This window comes from Malaclemys terrapin, chromosome 7 (assembly GCF_027887155.1).
Source record: "Malaclemys terrapin pileata isolate rMalTer1 chromosome 7, rMalTer1.hap1, whole genome shotgun sequence".
NCBI classification, from domain to species: Eukaryota; Metazoa; Chordata; order Testudines; family Emydidae; genus Malaclemys; species Malaclemys terrapin.
Window position 1 is genome coordinate 128,464,459 of NC_071511.1, and position 18,521 is coordinate 128,482,979.

Genomic DNA, 18,521 nt, shown 5'->3' on the forward strand with positions numbered 1-18,521 from the left:
CGGCGTTCCACTCTATCAACCTGCTCCACTGCCACCATGATGTCCCAATTGCCACATCCCGTGGTTTAAGGAACGTCTGTGTCCATGTCCTCCTCACAATCTTCCTCGTGCTGGCGGTTCCTAGCCAGGCTCTGCACATACTGCAGGATAATGCGCGAGGTGTTTCCAATGCTCACAACGGTAGTGCTGAGCTGAGCGGGCTCCATGCTTGCCGTGCTACGGTGTTTGCACAGGTAACCCAGGCAAAAAGGAGCAAAACGATTGTTTGCCATTGCTTTCAAAGAGGGAGGGAGGGAAGGAAGGGAGACTGACAACATGTACCCAAAACCACCCGTGACAATGTTTTTGCCCCATCAGGCATTGGGAGCTTAACCCAGAATTCCAATGGGCAGCAGGGACTGGGATAGCTATCCACAGTGCACCACATTGAGTTGATGCTAGCCATGATATTGAGGATGCACTCCGCCAACCTACTGTGCTTAGTAGGGACATACACGATCGACTGTATAAAATTGCTTTCTAAAGATCGTCTTCTGTAAAATTGACCTAATTTCATAGTGTAGACATATCGTCAGTTGCTATGGTGATGGTTGTGGATATTTTGAATAATGGTTTAAGGGGGATACTGGAGCAGTCTATTTCAAAGTTATATTTAAGAATTGTCAAGGTGGGCCTAGTCCAGGGGAAAGTTGCTCTTCTTTACTAGGTGTATCTATTAACTAGGTATATATTCATTTTGATAGAGAGAGATTCTGTAAAGACATCTGTACTGGGGAAATGAATAACTGTTTTTGCACTAAGAATAGATGCCCCTGTGTTTGGCTATTCTTCCCACTCCAGTTGTTTCAGAATCACCCCAATATTGTTGTGGAGAGTGCAAGTTCCAGTGTTGCCAACTCCAAGTGTTCAAAATCATGAGTTGGAGTGACCCCCAATATCACAAAACTTTATAATAATAATAACTCTTAATGTCGTCAGATGTGTGGCTGCGTGTGTGTGTGTGTGTTGTCCCAGCTCTGCACAGATTGCTGGCACAGCAGATCTCGAGCGAACTGCCCAGTGACCACAAAATCTGTTAAGGTGCGAAGGAGCTTGGTCAGGTTTATTGTCAGCAAAGCATGGTCCTAGCTCCCTGGATCAATGTCTACAGTTACACTAGCTCATGTATGCCTGTGACAATGGACGCAGCTCAGTCAGTGGTAGGACTTTCCACTGTCCCCTCGGCTGGTCAAAGACACTCCCTCTGAAATGCATCTTTATACACCAAACAAGTTACTTATCACCCTTGATGCATCAGGGTGCCACCCTCTGATGTATTGGGGTGCCACCCATTGCCTTGTACTTGTAAGTTCGATCAAAACATCTCTATCCTTCATGCTGTAATCCTGACCTTATCCTTTAAGATGGTTCAGCACGTTCCTGTTATCTTTGGGGAATGTGTTTATCGGGGTGTTCAGGTACCACCTTTCTGGAATGTGCTTGCGTGAATGCTTTGTCCTCCCATCTCTTAGGAATATGTGTTTTAGCAAAATCAGCCCTATGCTTGCCAAATTCTGTGAGCAGGGGCCCACTTCTTGCTCACAACTTAACTTTGCTCTTTATCATCGAGGTTTTGACTATTTTAGCCCAGGCCTCAGGCCTCTGCTACATGGGCTTATGTTTCAGGCCCTCTTCCTACTACACTCTTTACTTGCTTTCTGGTGTCAGAGTCTGCAGTGTCCACAAATTTTCAAGCTGTTCGCTGTAGCCATGAGGGCTAGAAATTTACTTCATTTAAAAAACAAATATGGAAGTTAAAATTCTTGGGTAATGCAACCTCAGTAGCTGAAGCTTTTAATGAAAACACCAAACCTTGTGAGACCCATGCTAATCCTAATAGTTTGCAACACTGGAATTAATTTGGAATTACACTAGCAAAATAGGACTAGAACCACAGTGGTGAAGCCCTGAGGCTGTGTGATGTGTCTGAATCAAGCAGAGAAGTCCGCTTGCATTCTGTAATGTCGGTGAATATGAAAGCAACTATAGAAAGTACAAACACGATTAATTACCAAAAAAAACTAGTGTGTCTTCCCCTTTAACATAGCAACTGGAGTGTGAACTGATGGGGGAGAGGAAGTCAGTAAAGAGCAAACTGTCTCTCTCTCTCCCCATGGTGAAGGGATCTGTGATGTTATGGAAAATGGGAGGAGATTGAAGTAAAGGTAGAACTGAGGGTCAGCCTGTCCCTGAAAGCAGGGAGGAGGGCATCTGCAGCCAGTCTGCAACCATTATCCAAAAACTAGTAGGCCTGGAAAGAAGAGGAGGGTGCAGGACGGGAAGCCAGCATGCTGCGTACTAAGTGTGGGAGTAGCACTGTCTGGCCTATGCTGGGGCTTGCCACCCATAAACCACTTGTTGACACTACAGTCTTAAAACTCTGGATTTTGTGCTGCAACGTGGAGTAGAGTTACATCAGCTGCTGGGACAGCAGGGTTGGAGAGGTGTGTGCTGGTGGGAGGGAAGAGCTTAGAGTGAGGTTACGTCAGTTTCTGAGAGAGCTCTTGGTATGCTCTGGTGGAGCTGATGTGGCTTGTACTGCCAGAAGCTCTGGGATTGGCTGCTGCAAATGAGCTGTGTCTGTCTTTAGTTGAGACTGCAGAAATGTAGTCTGTCTCCTGCCTTCACTGCAATCGCTGCTGGCTTCACTGCTGCTTCTGTCAGAAATTTCTCTCACATCACAGCAGGACGTGTCAGGTACAGAAACGAATTCTCTAACTGTTCTGAATGCTCTGCACTTGGACTGACACTTGCATGTGATAGGATTTATTCATAGCAATAGATTGCATCTGGTAGTCTGTGCTGAGTTAGCTAGACTAACTTCCTGTCTATGCTTGAGTGGTCTTTGTGCCTGCCAGTAACATAGTTTGCCCCTTCACCAAAGTCTGTTCCATGCAGGTTGAAGGATAGTTTAGAGTAAGGATCTGAGAGTCTATTCCAAACTCTGCTGCAGATTGGCTGTGTGACCTGGGCAAGTCACTTAACTCGCAAAAGAATTGCATTTCGTATTTGAGATACTCAGATTAAAAGCACTATAGAAGAGTTTACTATATTTATTGTCTTACTAAAAAGAAAGGTAGGTTTTTCTTCCTCTTCATAGGGGTCCCTGATGCCTTTGGACGAGAGAAATCTGCATCCAACTTCTTGCTGGAATGGATTCCTGACATCCTGGGATACATATTCTACATTTCAGAGTAGCAGCCGTGTTAGTCTGTATCCGCAAAAAGAACAGGAGTACTTGTGGCACCTTAGAGACTAACAATATTCTACATTGTTCACGTCTGACCCTTGTAAACCATTATAAAGCCTGAGTGAATTTATTCACTAGCTGTGGGCAAGACCATACTTTATTCCGAGCCCCACTTGATGTGAATCATAGCTGTCTTTATACAACTAGGTTTCTGGGGCTGAATTTTCTCTTCCTTGGCTTAGCACAGAATCTCTTAAGGAAAGGATTGTTTTGTGGGTGGGAGGCTTTTAAGGTAACATCCTGTGTGTTTCAGGATTGAGCATTGAAAGAAATGCAGGTGCTTTTTAAAAAAATACGCATTTAAATGCTTTTGTTTTAACTTAACTGTAAGGAAACTAAATACAAAAAAAGACTGCAACAGTAAGGTTAAAACTCTCAGTACATCAGGAAAAGCCAAGTTAAATCCCCAGGAAAGTATTGGCTCTGCTTCATTGATCCCTTGTCTGTAGTATAGATGGTCTAGTGGTAAAGGTGGTAGCTTAGGAATTGGGAGACCTGGGTTCATTTCCTTGTTCCATCACAGGCTCCATGTGTGATGTTGGGCGTCACTTTTAGTCCTTCTGTTCCCTATCTGTAAAATGGGGGATAATAGCACTTCCCTACCTTAGGGGTGTTGAGAGGATAAATGTGATAAGGATTGAGATGTTCACATACTCTGGTGGTGTGGGCCATATAAGGACCATGGATAGATATGATCTCTAACACTGGGTAGCATTTTCTATCTGAAAAAATAACACAAGGGTGACTTCTCTCTCTCTCTCTTTTTTTTTTTCCTCCCCTCCTCCCACATTCCTTCTTTTAAATTAGGGTTTCCAATATTTAGTGGAAAATTTCTGTAGCGTTTAGTTCTTCTTCGAGTGCTTGCTCATATCCATTCCATTAGGTGTGCGCGCGCCGCGTGCACGATCGTCGGAGAATTTTCTACCCTAGCAACACCGGCGGGTCGGCTGTGGAGCCCCCTAGAGTGGCGCCTTCATGGCGCTGAATATATACCCCAGCCGACCCGGCGCCCCCTCAGTTCCTTCTTACCGCCCCTGACGGTCGTTGGAACTGTGGAGCGCGGCATAGCTGTTCTCCACTCTCCCTAGCTTAGTTAGTTATTCACAGTTCTAGTTCTAGTTGTTATAGTAGTTGAGGGGATTAAGGGGGTCGTCTCCCCCTTTCTCCCCCGGCCGCGGGGCCGGGCTCATGCCCAACGCTCCCGGCTTCAAGCAGTGCGCCTCCTGCGCTAAGCCTATGCCCACGAGCGACCCGCACGACTCCTGTCTGAAGTGCCTGGGAGAGTCCCATCAAACAGATAAGTGCAAGATCTGTAAGGCCTTCAGACCAAGGACCAAGAAGGAGCGGGACTTTCGGCTCCGGCAACTCCTTATGGAGGCGGCACTTAGTCCGGAAACGAGTCAGGCCCCGGCACCTAGCACCTCGGTGCGCAGTGCCCCGGCGGCACCGGCCTTGCCGACCACGCGAGTGGCGTCTGACAAGCCTCCCCGGCACCGGACCTCGTCGGCACCGCAAGCACAACAAGTGCCTCGGCGCCGGTCATTGTCCCCGGGGCATAAAAAAGCCCATAAGACGGGAACCTCCGTGCCGAAGACGCCGGCTCCCCCAGTGCCGGGGGTAGAGCCGCGTCCGCCTGTGGAGCACCGAAAACAGGTGACTCCAGCACCGTCGACTCCGGCTCCGAGGCCGTTGAGTCCGGTGCAGATAGCGTCTCCACCGAGACCGGCGGTGATACAGTGCCTCCCGTCGACTCCAGAGACCTTCGCGGCGGCGAGAGACTTGATAGCTCTCACGGAGCCGGCACCGCCTCAACCGACGGCACCGTTGACTCGTCCGGTCCATTCTAGAGGGAAACCTGCCTTGATGCGCCCTCCATCGCAAGGGCTGGAACCACGGCACCGGTCCAGGTCCCGAAGCAGGTCCCCACGCTGCTCGCAGTCCCGGTGCCGAATATCACCTCGGCACCGGTCGTACTCGCGGCCAAGATCTTCGTCGCGGCACCGCTCTACGTCTCGGCACCGCTATGATCGTCGGCACCGATCAACGTCGAGACGTAGTTCTCGGCACCGCCACGATCGACGCTCGACGTCGAGAGGCCGCTCCCGGCACCAGGCCTACTCTAGGTCATCGTCGAGGTCCAGATCCGACTCCCGGCACCGGCGAGGTCATCGGCACCGGTCGCGGTCCCGGCACCGATCGCCGGCACCGCGTGGAGATAGAACATCTCCGGACCGGCACCGTGCGGCACCGCATCCCACGGGATTCGTCTCGACGCACTCGGCACCGCCATGGCCATCGAGATCGGTGTCCCGCTCCTCTGAGGACGTATCGAGATCGGCATACCCCCCTTAGGGACAAGCCGAGGAGCAGGACATAGGCCATTGGCAGGAGGTAGCAGAGGACCCTGCTCATGGCCCATCTCACTGGTCGTTCTGGACCCCGTGGGCGTACCATCAGGCCCAAGGGGCTCCAATAGCTTCGACCTCTCGCTCGGGCCACTCCGTTAGAAGGGCCCCGGAGTCCACCATCTCTCGGCCTCCGCCAGGGGGCATGGAGGCTTCCGTGTCCGCACCACCTGACGTCCTGGACCCAAGCGCAGGTGATGCTCCGGCCCAGGAGCAGGGAGACCAGGACCCTCCCTTGGATCCCGTACCACCGGAGGCATCTTCCTCTTCCTCTCCGGATGAGGCAGTGGCGGGCACATCGTGCTCAGGTCCACCTCCAATAGATCTTCGGGCTCACCAGGATCTCCTGCGTAGGGTGGCCCGTAATATGGACCTGCAGGCGGAGGAGATAGTGGAGGTGCAGGACCCCATCGTGAATATCCTTGCAGCGGATGCCCCATCGAGGGTGGCATTACCCCTGATCCGCACGATACAAGCGAATGCAACTACGATATGGCAAACGCCTGCCTCTATCCCACCCACAGCGAGAGGGGTGGAAAGGAAATACTTTGTTCCGTCCAAAGACTACGGGTACTTGTATACCCACCCCCAGCCGTGTTCACTGGTGGTGGCATCAGTGAACGCAAGGGAGCGCCACGGTCAACAGGCCGCAGCGCCCAAATCGAAGGAGGCTAAGCGCCTCGATTTGTTTGGCCGTAAAGTTTATTCAGCCGGAGGGCTGCAACTTAGAGCGGCTAACCAGCAGGCGCTCCTGAGCCGCTATAACTTTAATTCCTGGAACTCTATGGGGAAGTTCAAGGAATTGGTTCCCCAAGAGTCCAGGGAGGAGTTTGGGGCCTGGGTAGAGGAGGGTAAGAAGGTGGCTCGGACCTCCTTACAGGCCTCCCTGGACATAGCGGACTCGGCTGCGAGGACCCTGGCTTCGGGTATCGCTATGCGGAGGATCTCCTGGCTTCAGGTTTCGGGTTTGCCTCCGGAGCTGCAGCAAACCCTACAGGATCTGCCCTTTGAGGGACATGGATTGTTCTCGGACAAGACGGACTCTCGTCTGCAGAGCCTCAAGGACTCGAGAACAATCATGCGCTCCCTGGGGATGCATGTTGCGGGCCCTCAGCGCAGGCCATTTAGGCCGCAGCCTCAGTGCTTCTACCCCCCCCCCCGCCTCATCAGAGACAGGACTCGGCCCGGAGGCGAGGGCGAGGTGGTAGAAGAAGGTGGACCGGCCCTCAACCCGGTCAGAACCAGGGGCCACCTAGACCACCTTCAGGCCCCAGGCAGAACTTTTGAAGGTGCGGTCGAGGAGGGCGCCCCAGTCATCCCCCAGGATCCAGCCCCCTCCTTTCGGGATCGCCTTTCCCATTTCCACCGTGCTTGGTCCCTTATAACTTCGGACCGTTGGGTCCTTCGCATGGTGGACAAGGGATACGCTATCCAGTTTTCTTCAATCCCCCCCTCCTCCCCCCCTTCTTCCCCGTCCCTCTTCAGGGACCCTTCTCACGAGCAACTTCTTATACAGGAAGTTTCTACGCTCCTTGCTATGGGGGCCATAGAGGAGGTTCCAGTAGAGTTAAGGGGCAGGGGATTTTATTCCCGGTACTTCCTCATTCCCAAGTCCAAAGGAGGTCTGCGACCCATCTTGGACTTGCGCGGACTCAACAAATTCGTAGTAAAGTTGAAGTTCCGCATGGTCTCTTTGGGGGCCATTATCCCCTCCCTCGATCCTGGAGACTGGTTCGCCATCCTCGACATGAAAGACGCATACTTTCACATCGCAATTTACCCACCTCACAGACGCTTCCTGCGATTCGTGGTAAGCACGGTGCACTACCAATTTGCAGTCCTTCCCTTCGGCCTATCCTCGGCCCCAAGAGTGTTCACGAAATGTATGGCTGTCGTGGCAGCGTACCTTCGTCGGCAAGGGATACAGGTGTTCCCGTACCTAGACGACTGGCTGGTACGCGGTCGCACCAAAGAGCAAGTTCGAGCTCACGTCCACATAATAGTGCACACATTCAACGAGTTGGGCATCCTACTCAACAAGGACAAATCCACTCTAGAACCTACCCAGAGAATAGAATTCATCGGCGCAGTCCTAGACTCCAGACGTGCACAAGCCATCCTGCCAGACAACCGCTTTGGCACCATCACGAGCCTCATTCAAGGGCTCAAGGCCTTCCCAACTACCACGGTGAGGTCGTGCCTTACCCTGCTGGGTCACATGGCCTCCTGCACATACGTAACCAGGCATGCCAGACTTCGGCTTCGCCCACTCCAGACCTGGGTGTCGTCAATATACCGCCCACATTGGGACAGCCTGAACATGGTGGTCACGGTCCCGAACTCGGTCCTGACCTCCCTCACCTGGTGGCTAGATCACGATGTGGTCTGCGAGGGGATGCCATTTCACGCCCCACAACCCTCTCTGCACCTGGTCACAGACGCTTCATCTCTGGGTTGGGGCGCCCATCTCAACGAACACCATACCCAGGGCCTGTGGTCTGCACCCCAGCTAGCCCTGCACATCAATGTTCGGGAACTGATGGCGGTGCGCCTGGCGTGCCAGGCATTTCTCAATCTCCTACGTGGCTGCTGTGTGTTAGTTCTCATCGACAACACCACGGCCATGTTTTACATCAACAAGCAAGGAGGAGCATGTTCGTCAATTCTATGCCAAGAGGCCATTCGCCTGTGGGACTTCTGCATTGCCCACTCAATCCATCTCACGGCATCGTTCCTCCCTGGAGTCCAGAACACTTTAGCGGACCGACTCAGCAGGTCCTTCCAGACGCACGAGTGGTCTATCCGTCCGGACATCATACATTCCGTCTTCCAGAAGTGGGGGTTTCCCCAGATAGACCTGTTTGCATCTCGAGACAACAGGAAGTGCCACGTGTTCTGCTCCCTACAAGGTCGAGCTCCGGGCTCCCTCTCGGATGCGTTTCTCCTTCCCTGGAAAGACCACCTGTTTTATGCCTTCCCTCCGTTTCCTCTGGTCCACAAGGTACTGCTCAAATTGCGCAGAGACCAGGCACAGGTAATTCTGGTCGCTCCAGCGTGGCCGAGACAACATTGGTACACCACACTGTTGGAACTCTCGGTTCAGACACCGATCCCGCTTCCATTATGTCCGGATCTCATCTCTCAGGACCACGGCCGGCTGCGTCACCCCGACCTGCAATCACTCCACCTCACGGCGTGGCTGCTCCATGGTTCACCCAGGCAGAGCAGCAATGCTCGCACTCTGTCCAACAGATTCTGCTGAGCAGTAGGAAGCCCTCAACACGCACCACGTACCTGGCCAAGTGGAAGCGGTTCTCCTGTTGGTGCGAACAACGAGCCACGTCCCCGTTGCAGGCACCCATTCCTCTCATTTTGGAATATCTCCTCTCCCTAAAACAGCAGGGGTTGGCGATATCTTCAGTTAGAGTTCACCTGGCCGCTATATCGGCCTTTCACCCAGGGGAACTCGCGTCTTTGGTATTCTCTAACCCGATGGTCGTTAGATTCCTCAAGGGCTTAGACCGGATGTACCCACAACAACGTCAGCCCGTTCAGACGTGGGACCTCAACCTGGTTCTCTCCAAGCTCACAGGTCCTCCATTCGAGCCACTGGCCACCTGTTCACTTTTGTACCTATCCTGGAAGACAGCCTTCCTCGTAGCCATCACCTCAGCAAGGCGCGTTTCTGAACTCAGGGCGCTTACATCCGAGCCCCCTTACACAGTTTTCCATAAGGATAAAGTGCAGCTTCGTCCACATCCTGCCTTTCTCCCTAAGGTGATTTCTCCGTTTCATATCAACCAGGATATATTTCTCCCGGTCTTTCATCCTAAACCACATGCTACTCGCCAGGATCAACGTTTGCATTCTCTGGACGTACGCAGGGCCCTGGCTTTCTATATTGACCGCACAAGGCCCTTTAGAAAGACGACGCAACTCTTCGTTGCAGTGGCCGACCGAATGAAAGGCTTACCGGTCTCCTCACAACGCCTATCCTCCTGGATTACGTCTTGCATCCGGACTTGCTATGACCTGGCAGGTGTCTCAGCACCGCACCTCACCGCTCACTCCACGAGGGCCCAAGCTTCCTCGACTGCTTTCCTGGCGCAAGTTCCGATCCAGGACATTTGTAGAGCGGCGGTTTGGTCATCAGTCCACACGTTTACGGCTCACTATGCGCTAGTGCAGCAGTCCAGGGACGATGCTGCTTTCGGATCAGCGGTTTTGCACACAGCAATGTCTCACTCCGACCCCACCACCTAAGTTGGGCTTGGGAGTCACCTAATGGAATGGATATGAGCAAGCACTCGAAGAAAAGACGGTTACTCACCGTTGTAACTGTTGTTCTTCGAGATGTGTTGCTCATATCCATTCCAAACCCGCCCCCCTTCCCCACTGTCGGAGTAGCCGGCAAGAAGGAACTGAGGGGGCGCCGGGTCGGCTGGGGTATATATTCAGCGCCATGAAGGCGCCACTCTAGGGGGCTCCACAGCCGACCCGCTGGTGTTGCTAGGGTAGAAAATTCTCCGACGATCGTGCACGCGGCGCGCGCACACCTAATGGAATGGATATGAGCAACACATCTCGAAGAACAACAGTTACAACGGTGAGTAACCGTCTTTTTTGGCTACCAGTCCAATTAATCTAGTCTATGCAGATATCATCCTCATCAACTTAATATTAATGTCTTCCAGAAGTGTATTAAGCAACGTATCTAGCATATGTGACATGTTTTCTCCTTCCTTCCTCTTTCTCCTCAAGAGGAAAAATATATGAAATTAAAAAAAAATTGGTTTGTTATATCATATTTGTTATTGAAGGGAAGATAAAGAAATGTGCTTTGTACTTGGTATGGAAAATGGTGCGGTTTGAGTTGGTTCTTAAATCATGTCCATTCTGCAGCCTTCAACTAGCCCCTAAAAACCTGTCTCCTTCACAGATGAGCTTTTATCCCTGTGATGGACAGATCTTTTTGTAATTCTGGCCAAGATGCCTGAGTCTCTTGTATTTGCCTTGATAATAGATTTAAGTTCTTTTGACAATTCTTTCCCCTTCAAATGTCTTCCCCCTTTTCCACCCTGCTCTTGGCTTCCTCTGTTCCTTTTGAATTTATATTCTTCCCCCTCCTTTCCATACTACCTTGTCTCTGCCACAGTCTGTGTGTGATGCTGGTAAGTCTCTTAAACCAAACTTTTCACAGGTGGTCACTAATTGTATTCTCATTTTCTGGATGCCTGACTTGAGTTCCTCGGGTCTGATATGCAGAAGGGCTGAGCATTCACAGCTGTAACTGAAGTTGATGGAAGCTATGATTTGAACATTTAAAGAGCCATATAATGCTAAGTACTCTGGAAAAATTAGGTTTTAGGCATCTCAAATGGGCATCCAAAATTAGTGGACTCTTGACCTTTAATTGCTTTGTGTCTCAGTTTCCCAGCTGTAAAATGGGGATAATACCCTTTCACCTCACAGGGTGTTTGTGAAATACTTAGATACTATAATGATAAGCGTTACAGAAAAGTCCATGAGGAAATTAATTCTGTCTTGGGTTCAAGTAGTGTGCGGTAAATAAGGCATATGGCCACACACTGAACAACAAAGAGAAAACTATTGAAGAGCTGCTCATTAAGTGAGCATAGTCTGTTCTGTGCACTGAACGAGGCAGGGGCCCACGAGAAAAAACAGCATGTGATCATGTAACTGAAAACTATATCATAATTCAGCCCTCTGTATGTATGCATTAAGGTTGCACAAGCAAACTTCGTTCTGGCAGTTCCTAACTTTTGAGTATTTGATTTTGCAATCTTTGTGTGTAATTTAAATACAAGACACGTGGATCACATATTGTTTAAATTGTGCACACTGGGGCTCTGCATCTGGCAGTGCGGTGGTCCGGTGGGGGGAGGGAGGGATCACAGAAGAAAGTCTGGAGTAATATCATTCTGTTGAGATTTAGGCATCTGTCGCTTCCTCACTGGTAGGCATCTTGCCATCTTTACAAGACACGTGGCAAGATAAATGCTTTAAATATAACTATAGATGCCCGTATGTCACTCCATACACATTTTGTGATCAGTTTTGCGTTGCAGGATGCGTGGTGGTGTGTGCATGCCACAGAAGGCCTGCTGTGAATGCAGCTGGCAATTGAGTGCTCTTGGAGAAAGTGAAATCTGGTACATGCCTAATGCCACAGAGGATTTTGAGAAGGGCATGTACTGCTGGGTATCTTGGTGTGCAGGATTGGGTGTGTACTTTAGTGGTGGGAATAGGGAGGCAAGTTCACTGAGATTGATGAGACTTTTTTTCTTAACTTGCAGGTATCCTTCATCCTCCCAAACATCTCACAATGTTGTGTCGAGCTGCTCTGAGCCCCTCCTTCCATTCCCCTGGACGATACCTCCTCTTCTCACCGCAGTACATCACAGCTGTTTCCCAGCCTTGTAAGTATCCAAGGGAAAGGACTTGTTTGTAATAACACTGGTCAAGGTATGTCTCTCAGCATCTCTTATACCCTTATCTTCACGCCTTCTTTCTGCGCCACATCGGAGTTTATGGGCTGCCTTTCCCGTTTGTTCAAGACCTACTGGTGTCGGAGTGAACTGTAGAAAGAGGTCTGGGTCCTTACTGCAACTTCCTTCCTCAGTACAATAATAATTATTCAAGCAAATGCCTGAGGTATCACCTTTTCCATTCTGACAAACCACAATTTCAGTCAAGAAATACTGGTGTTTTCTATGAATGCTGCTTACTTGCTGCCACCACCTCAAGATTGTATACAACAATAATGCCTGTCATATATGTGTTAGATTTTTTTCCTAAACCGAGGAGAGATTTAGAAGTAAAAATGGCTATATATCTCCTTCCCCAATTCCCATAACAACCAGTTCTTTGAATGCTGGTCCTTATGTTTATTCCACACGTGGGTACGCCTGAGCGCCATACACCTGAGTCTGGAAATGCTAACAGTGTTCGTTGGCCTGCATGTGTGCAGTGGATTTCCTTGTGCTTCCATCTGAGGGCATAAGAGACAGTGAGGGCTGAGGCCTCTCCAGTTCCTTCTTACCACTGCATGGCCTGAGTGGGAATCCTGTGTCCTCTCTTCCACAATAACCAAAGTATCTACTTACCTGTCTTTTTTTTCCCCCAAAACTCCACACTTCTGCCAAAGAGAAGAGACTTCGCTCCCTTGATGTCCGGCATGCCCTGGTGTTCAACCTGCAAAGTACCAAACCAATCAGGAAGTTACCAAGACTTTTTATTGCCATAGCAGAAAGTTCTTCAAGTGATTGCTCATGTCCATTCGATGTTAGGTGTATATGCTTGCCACATTCACCGATGCCGGAAGTTTTTCCTCAGTGGTATCTATAGGGGACCGGCTCTGGCATACTCTAGAGTGGCGTGCATATGTGCCAGTATAAGGGGCGCTGCCGGCCCCCACTCCCCTCAGTTCCTTCTTACTGCCAGTGTCGGTGCTGGAACGCTCCGGTTTCTATTCAGTGGTTCTTTGAATTTTTGTGTAAATAGTTGTTAGTAGTTAGTTTGCAGTTCTTAATAGGTCTTAGTGAAAAGTCCCCTGAGGGACTTGGCCCAGGAAGGGGGCATGCCCTGTTCCCCGGGCTTTAATCCATGTGATCATTTTAAGAAGCCCATGCCAATCAGTGATCAGCACCTAAGCTGTTTGAAGTGTCTGGGTAAGTCCCATATCCGCAAAAAGTGCTGCATTTGTAAGGGATTCAAGTCCTGGACCAAGAGGGAGAGAGACTTTAGACTTTGTGCACTTCTCATGGAGTCAGCGCTGGCACCGGCCTCAGAGCTGGCACATTTGGACTCAGTACAGAGTACGTCAGCATCGACGAGAAGCGCACTGGCACAGAGTTCATCTCGACACTGCTCTGTGTCTCCGGTATCAGCCAAAAGACATAGGAAGCACGCGGAAAGGGGGAGCTCCCCAGGCACCCGTAAGATCAAGGACAGGACAAAGGCGGAATCCAGACAGACTTGGGCTATCTCGCTGCCACTGGAGCCCAGCCAGGTGGCAACCTTGCCAACGGGGCCCATCCTGCCCCCATGAGCTGCCCCCCCACTCCTGAAGATGCTGCAGGCACATGGTACCTTACGGTGCCATCCACCCCAGAAGCCTTGCAGGCGGTAAGAGATATTTTCTCTCTCCTGGTACTGCCAACTCCATGGGAGGAGAGGCCCAGGAACCCTGCCCTCCCACCTGCTTCAAGGGGAAAGCCGTCAATGGCGCCCCTACACAAGTCATCCCGAAGGTCCCCGGGACTGTGCCAACAATCTCCGGAACCACATCCCAGACCACAGATCCGAGACCAGACGAGTTACGGGTACCCATCGCCAGGGTCACAACACACAGTCGCCGGACCCGTGGTACTGGGCCGCAGGCGCATATTGTAGATCCCCGGAGACAGTCACCAGAGTCCCCTTGGCGCTCTCACAACCCCCAATGCCAGTTGCCGTGGGGTTATGGACGGTCCCCGCTCTCCCGATCACCAGAGACTGTGCACCGTGCCTGAAGCAGGTGGCATCGCTCCCAAGACTATTACCGGGCCGCTATACATCACCAATGGCTTCCGAAAGTGCAGCATGGTTTGGCGGCTCCTGGTACCGCTCCCCAAACGGCAGGTGAGAGGACGCCAGATACAGAAGGGAGGCCTACCCTATGGTAGGGCCAATGTGGTTACCAGAAGAAGAGTATTCCTCCTCAAGCTTGGAGAGCGAGAAGTTGCTGGCCCCCATGGACCTGCCAACACCGACGCAGCCAGCAGGCCAACCTACAAGTGCATGGCCACAAGGTCAATGGCCAGGGCCCCGGCAGGGGTATAACCTGTAGCTTTCTCCGCAAGCTAGGGGACATCGGAAGGACCTCCAGCAATAGCGGCTCCTCCCACCCCCCTGGGCTCGCAGATCAGGTCGAGCCAAGGGGCCCAGGACCAACCCCCTCCAGGGCAGGTGGTGCCTCAGACACAGGAAGCACAGCCTATCCCTCCCTCGGGGCTGGCCTCCTCCTCAGGATGAGGCAGTTGCAGGCCCATCGCAAACAGTGCCCCAAGATGATGTAAAAGCCCACCAGGAGCTGCTTACATGGGTCATGGTGAACCTGGAGCTAAAAGCAGAGGAGATGTCCAAACCAGCCTACTCCCTATTCGTCATGCTGGCCACAGCACCATCAGCAAAGGTGTCCCTGCCAGTCCACGATGGGGTGATCAAAATTGTAAAGGCCCTGTGGCAGACCCCGTCATCCTTGCCACCTGTGTCCAAAAGGGCAGAGCATTAGTACTACGTTCCTGCAAAGGGAGTACTTGTATACACACCCATCCTCTGGGTCACTAGTGTTCGCGGCTGCCAACGAGTGCAACAGACATGATCAATTCAACTCGACTCCTGTACGGCAGGAAAGTTTATTCCACAGCCAGTCTACAGCTGCGGATAGCTAATCACCAAGCCTTGCTCAGCAGATATCACTCTAATGTATGGCAATACACAGCACAATATGCTGACTCGCTCCCACTGGACATGAAGCAGGAGTTCAATACAGTGCTGGAGAGGGCAGGGTGATCGTGAGGGCCTCCCTCCAGCCACCTCAGTTGCAGTGGATTCCACAGCCAGAGTCATGACGTCGGCAGTTTCAATGATACGGGCGTCGTGGCTGCAATAGTCTGGCCTCTTGGCAGAAGTCCAGCAATCAATCTTGGACCTCCTATTTGAGGGCTTAGCCCCATTTGCTGAACAAACGGCCAGCAAGTTACACAGCCTGAAAGATTCTAGAGCAGTGGTGGGCAATCTGTGGCCCACCAGGGTAAGCTGATTGCGGGCTGCAAGACATGTTGCTGACGTTGACTGTCCACAGGCAAGGCACCCCACAGCTCCCAGTGGCTGCGGTTTGATGTTCCCAGCCAATGGGAGCTGCGGGAAATGGCGGTAAGCATGTTCCTGCAGCCTGATGCTTCCCGAGCCAGGTTCCCAAGGCAGACCAGAGAGGAACCAAGAGACACAAGGGCTATTGGCGCTTCCAAGGTCACAGCGGGAGCACATTTGGGCGCTAGTCGTGCCCCTCCTAAAAGCAGGCAGTCATTTTGAAGGGATGCTCAAGGGCGACCTCCCAGTCTACAGTCAGGACCAGATTATGTCTCGTCCGTTATTTTCCCACCGTTTGTTGCCTTACCTCCCCACTTGGACCGCCATAAGCACCCACCGTTAGGTCCTCAATATGGTGGCAGCGGGTTATACCCTCCCGTTCTGTTTTATCCCACCTTCCCACCCCCCTGCCCCATCCCTCGTCAGGGACCCTTCTCACGAGAAACTACTCGCCCAGGAGGTGCAAACCCTTCTGTGCCTGGGGGCCATGGAGGAAGTTCACGTGAAATGAAGAGGGAAAGATTTTTACTTCCGGTATCAGAGGGGTAGCCGTGTTAGTCTGAATCTGTAAAAAGCAACAGAGGGTCCTGTGGCACCTTTGAGACTAACAGAAGTACTGGGAGCATAAGCTTTCGTGGGTCAGAACCTCACTTCTTCAGATGCAAGTAATGGAAATCTCCAGAGGCAGGTATATATCAGTGTGGAGATAACGAGGTTAGTTCAATCAGGGAGGGTGAGGTGCTCTGCTAGCAGTTGAGGTGTGAACACCAAGGGAGGAGAAACTGTTTCTGTAGTTGGATAGCCATTCACAGTCTTTGTTTAATCCTGATCTGATGGTGTCAAATTTGCAGATGAACTGAAGCTCAGCAGTTTCTCTTTGGAGTCTGGTCCTGAAGTTTTTTTTGCTGTAAGATGGCTACCTTAACATCTGCTATTGTGTGGCCAGGGAGGTTGAAGTGTTCTCCTACAGGTTTTTGTACATTGCCATTCCTGATATCTGACTTGTGTCCATTTATCCTCTTGCGTAGTGACTGTCCAGTTTGGCCAATGTACATAGCAGAGGGGCATTGCTGGCATATGATGGCATATATAACATTGGTGGACGTGCAGGTGAATGAGCCGGTGATGTTGTAGCTGATCTGGTTAGGTCCAGTGATGGTGTTGCTGGTGTAGATATGTGGGCAGAGTTGGCATCGAGGTTTGTTGCATGGGTTGGTTCCTGAGTTAGAGTTGTTATGGTGCGATGCGTGGTTGCTGGTGAGAATATGCTTAAGGTTGGCAGGTTGTTTGTGGGCGAGGACTGGCCTGCCTCCCAAGGTCTGTGAAAGTGAGGGATCATTGTCCAGGATGGGTTGTAGATCACTGATGATGCTTTGGAGAGGTTTAAGCTGAGGACTGTAGGTGATGGCCAGTGGAGTTCTGTTGGTTTCTCTTCTGGGCCTGTCTTGTAGCAGGAGTCTTCTGGGTACACGTCTGGCTCTGTTGATTTGTTTCTTTATTTCCTTGTGTGGGTATCGTAGTTTTGAGAATGCTTGGTGAAGATCTTGTAGGTGTTGGTCTCTGTCTGAGGAGTTGGAGCAGAAACTGCACCATCTACTCAGGACACTCCCTACACTAACACAGGAACAAATCAACGTACCCTTAGAGCCCTGACCGGGGTTATTCTATCTACTACCTAAGATCCACAAACCTGGAAATCCTGGACGCCCCATCATCTCGGGCATTGGCACTCTCACTGAAGGACTGTCTGGATATGTGGACTCCCTACTCAGACCCTACGCCACCAGCACTCCCAGCTATCTCCGTGACACCACAGATTTCCTGAGAAAACTACAATGCATTGGTGACCTCCCAGAATACACCATCCTAGCCACCATGGATGTAGAGGCTCTCTACACAAACATCCCACATACAGATGGAATACAAGCTGTCAGGAACAGTATCCCTGATGATGACACAGCACAACTTATTGCTGAGTTCTGTGACTTTATCCTCACGCACAATTATTTCAAATTTGGTGACCATACATACCTCCAGACCAGTGGCACCGCTATGGGCACCCGCATGGCCCCACAATATGCCAACATTTTTATGGCTGACCTGGAAAAACGCTTCCTCAGCTCTCGTCCACTCATGCCCCTTCTCTACACTTCAACCTCCCTGGCCACACAATAGCAGATGTTAAGGTAGCCATCTTACAGCAAAAAAAACTTCAGGACCAGACTCCAAAGAGAAACTGCTGAGCTTCAGTTCATCTGCAAATTTGACACCATCAAATCAGGATTAAACAAAGACTGTGAATGGCTATCCAGCTACAGAAACAGTTTCTCCTCCCTTGGTGTTCACACCTCAACTGCTAGCAGAGCACCTCACCCTCCCTGATTGAACTAACCTCGTTATCTCCACACTGATATATACCTGCCTCTGGAGATTTCCATTACTTGCATCTGAAGAAGTGAGGTTCTGACTCACGAAAGCTTATGCTTCCAGTACTTCTGTTAGTCTCAAAGGTGCCACAGGACCCTCTGTTGCTTTTTACTTCCGGTACTTTCTCATTCCAAAGGCCAAAGGGGGCCTACGCCCCATCCTGGACCTGCGAGACTTCAACAGATATCTCAAGAAGTTAAGTTCCGCATGGTCTCCCTGACCTCCATTATCCCCTCCCAGGTATGTTAGCAACAAGAAGAAAGTCAAGGAAAGTGTGGGCCCCTTACTGAATGAGGGAGGCAACCTAGTGACCGAGGATGTGGAAAAAGCTAATGTACTCAATGCTTTTTTTTGCCTCTGTCTTCACGAACAAGGTCAGCTCCCAGACTGCTGCACTGGGCAGCACAATATGGGGAGAAGGTGACCAGCCCTCTGTGGAGAAAGAAGTGGTTCGGGACTATTTAGAAAAACTGGACGTGCACAAGTCCATGGGGCCGGATGCGCTGCATCCGAGGGTGCTAAAG

The 18,521-nt window shown here is 51.1% G+C and overlaps 1 protein-coding gene across 6 annotated transcripts in view; it reads left to right on the forward strand.

The window, feature by feature from the left end:
• ALDH18A1 (aldehyde dehydrogenase 18 family member A1) overlaps positions 1-18,521 on the forward strand; it is a 102,548-nt gene that overhangs the window by 21,983 nt on the left and 62,044 nt on the right. For 5 of the 6 annotated variants that reach the window (XM_054034593.1, XM_054034599.1, XM_054034597.1 and 2 more), the window contains one exon: positions 12,012-12,134. In XM_054034593.1, coding sequence (XP_053890568.1) covers positions 12,041-12,134 — 94 coding nt within the window. In that variant the 5' untranslated portion in view covers positions 12,012-12,040. Of the gene's footprint in view, positions 1-2,573; positions 2,737-12,011; positions 12,135-18,521 lie in introns of those variants that run through there. The other variant, XM_054034594.1, reaches the window with a different exon arrangement.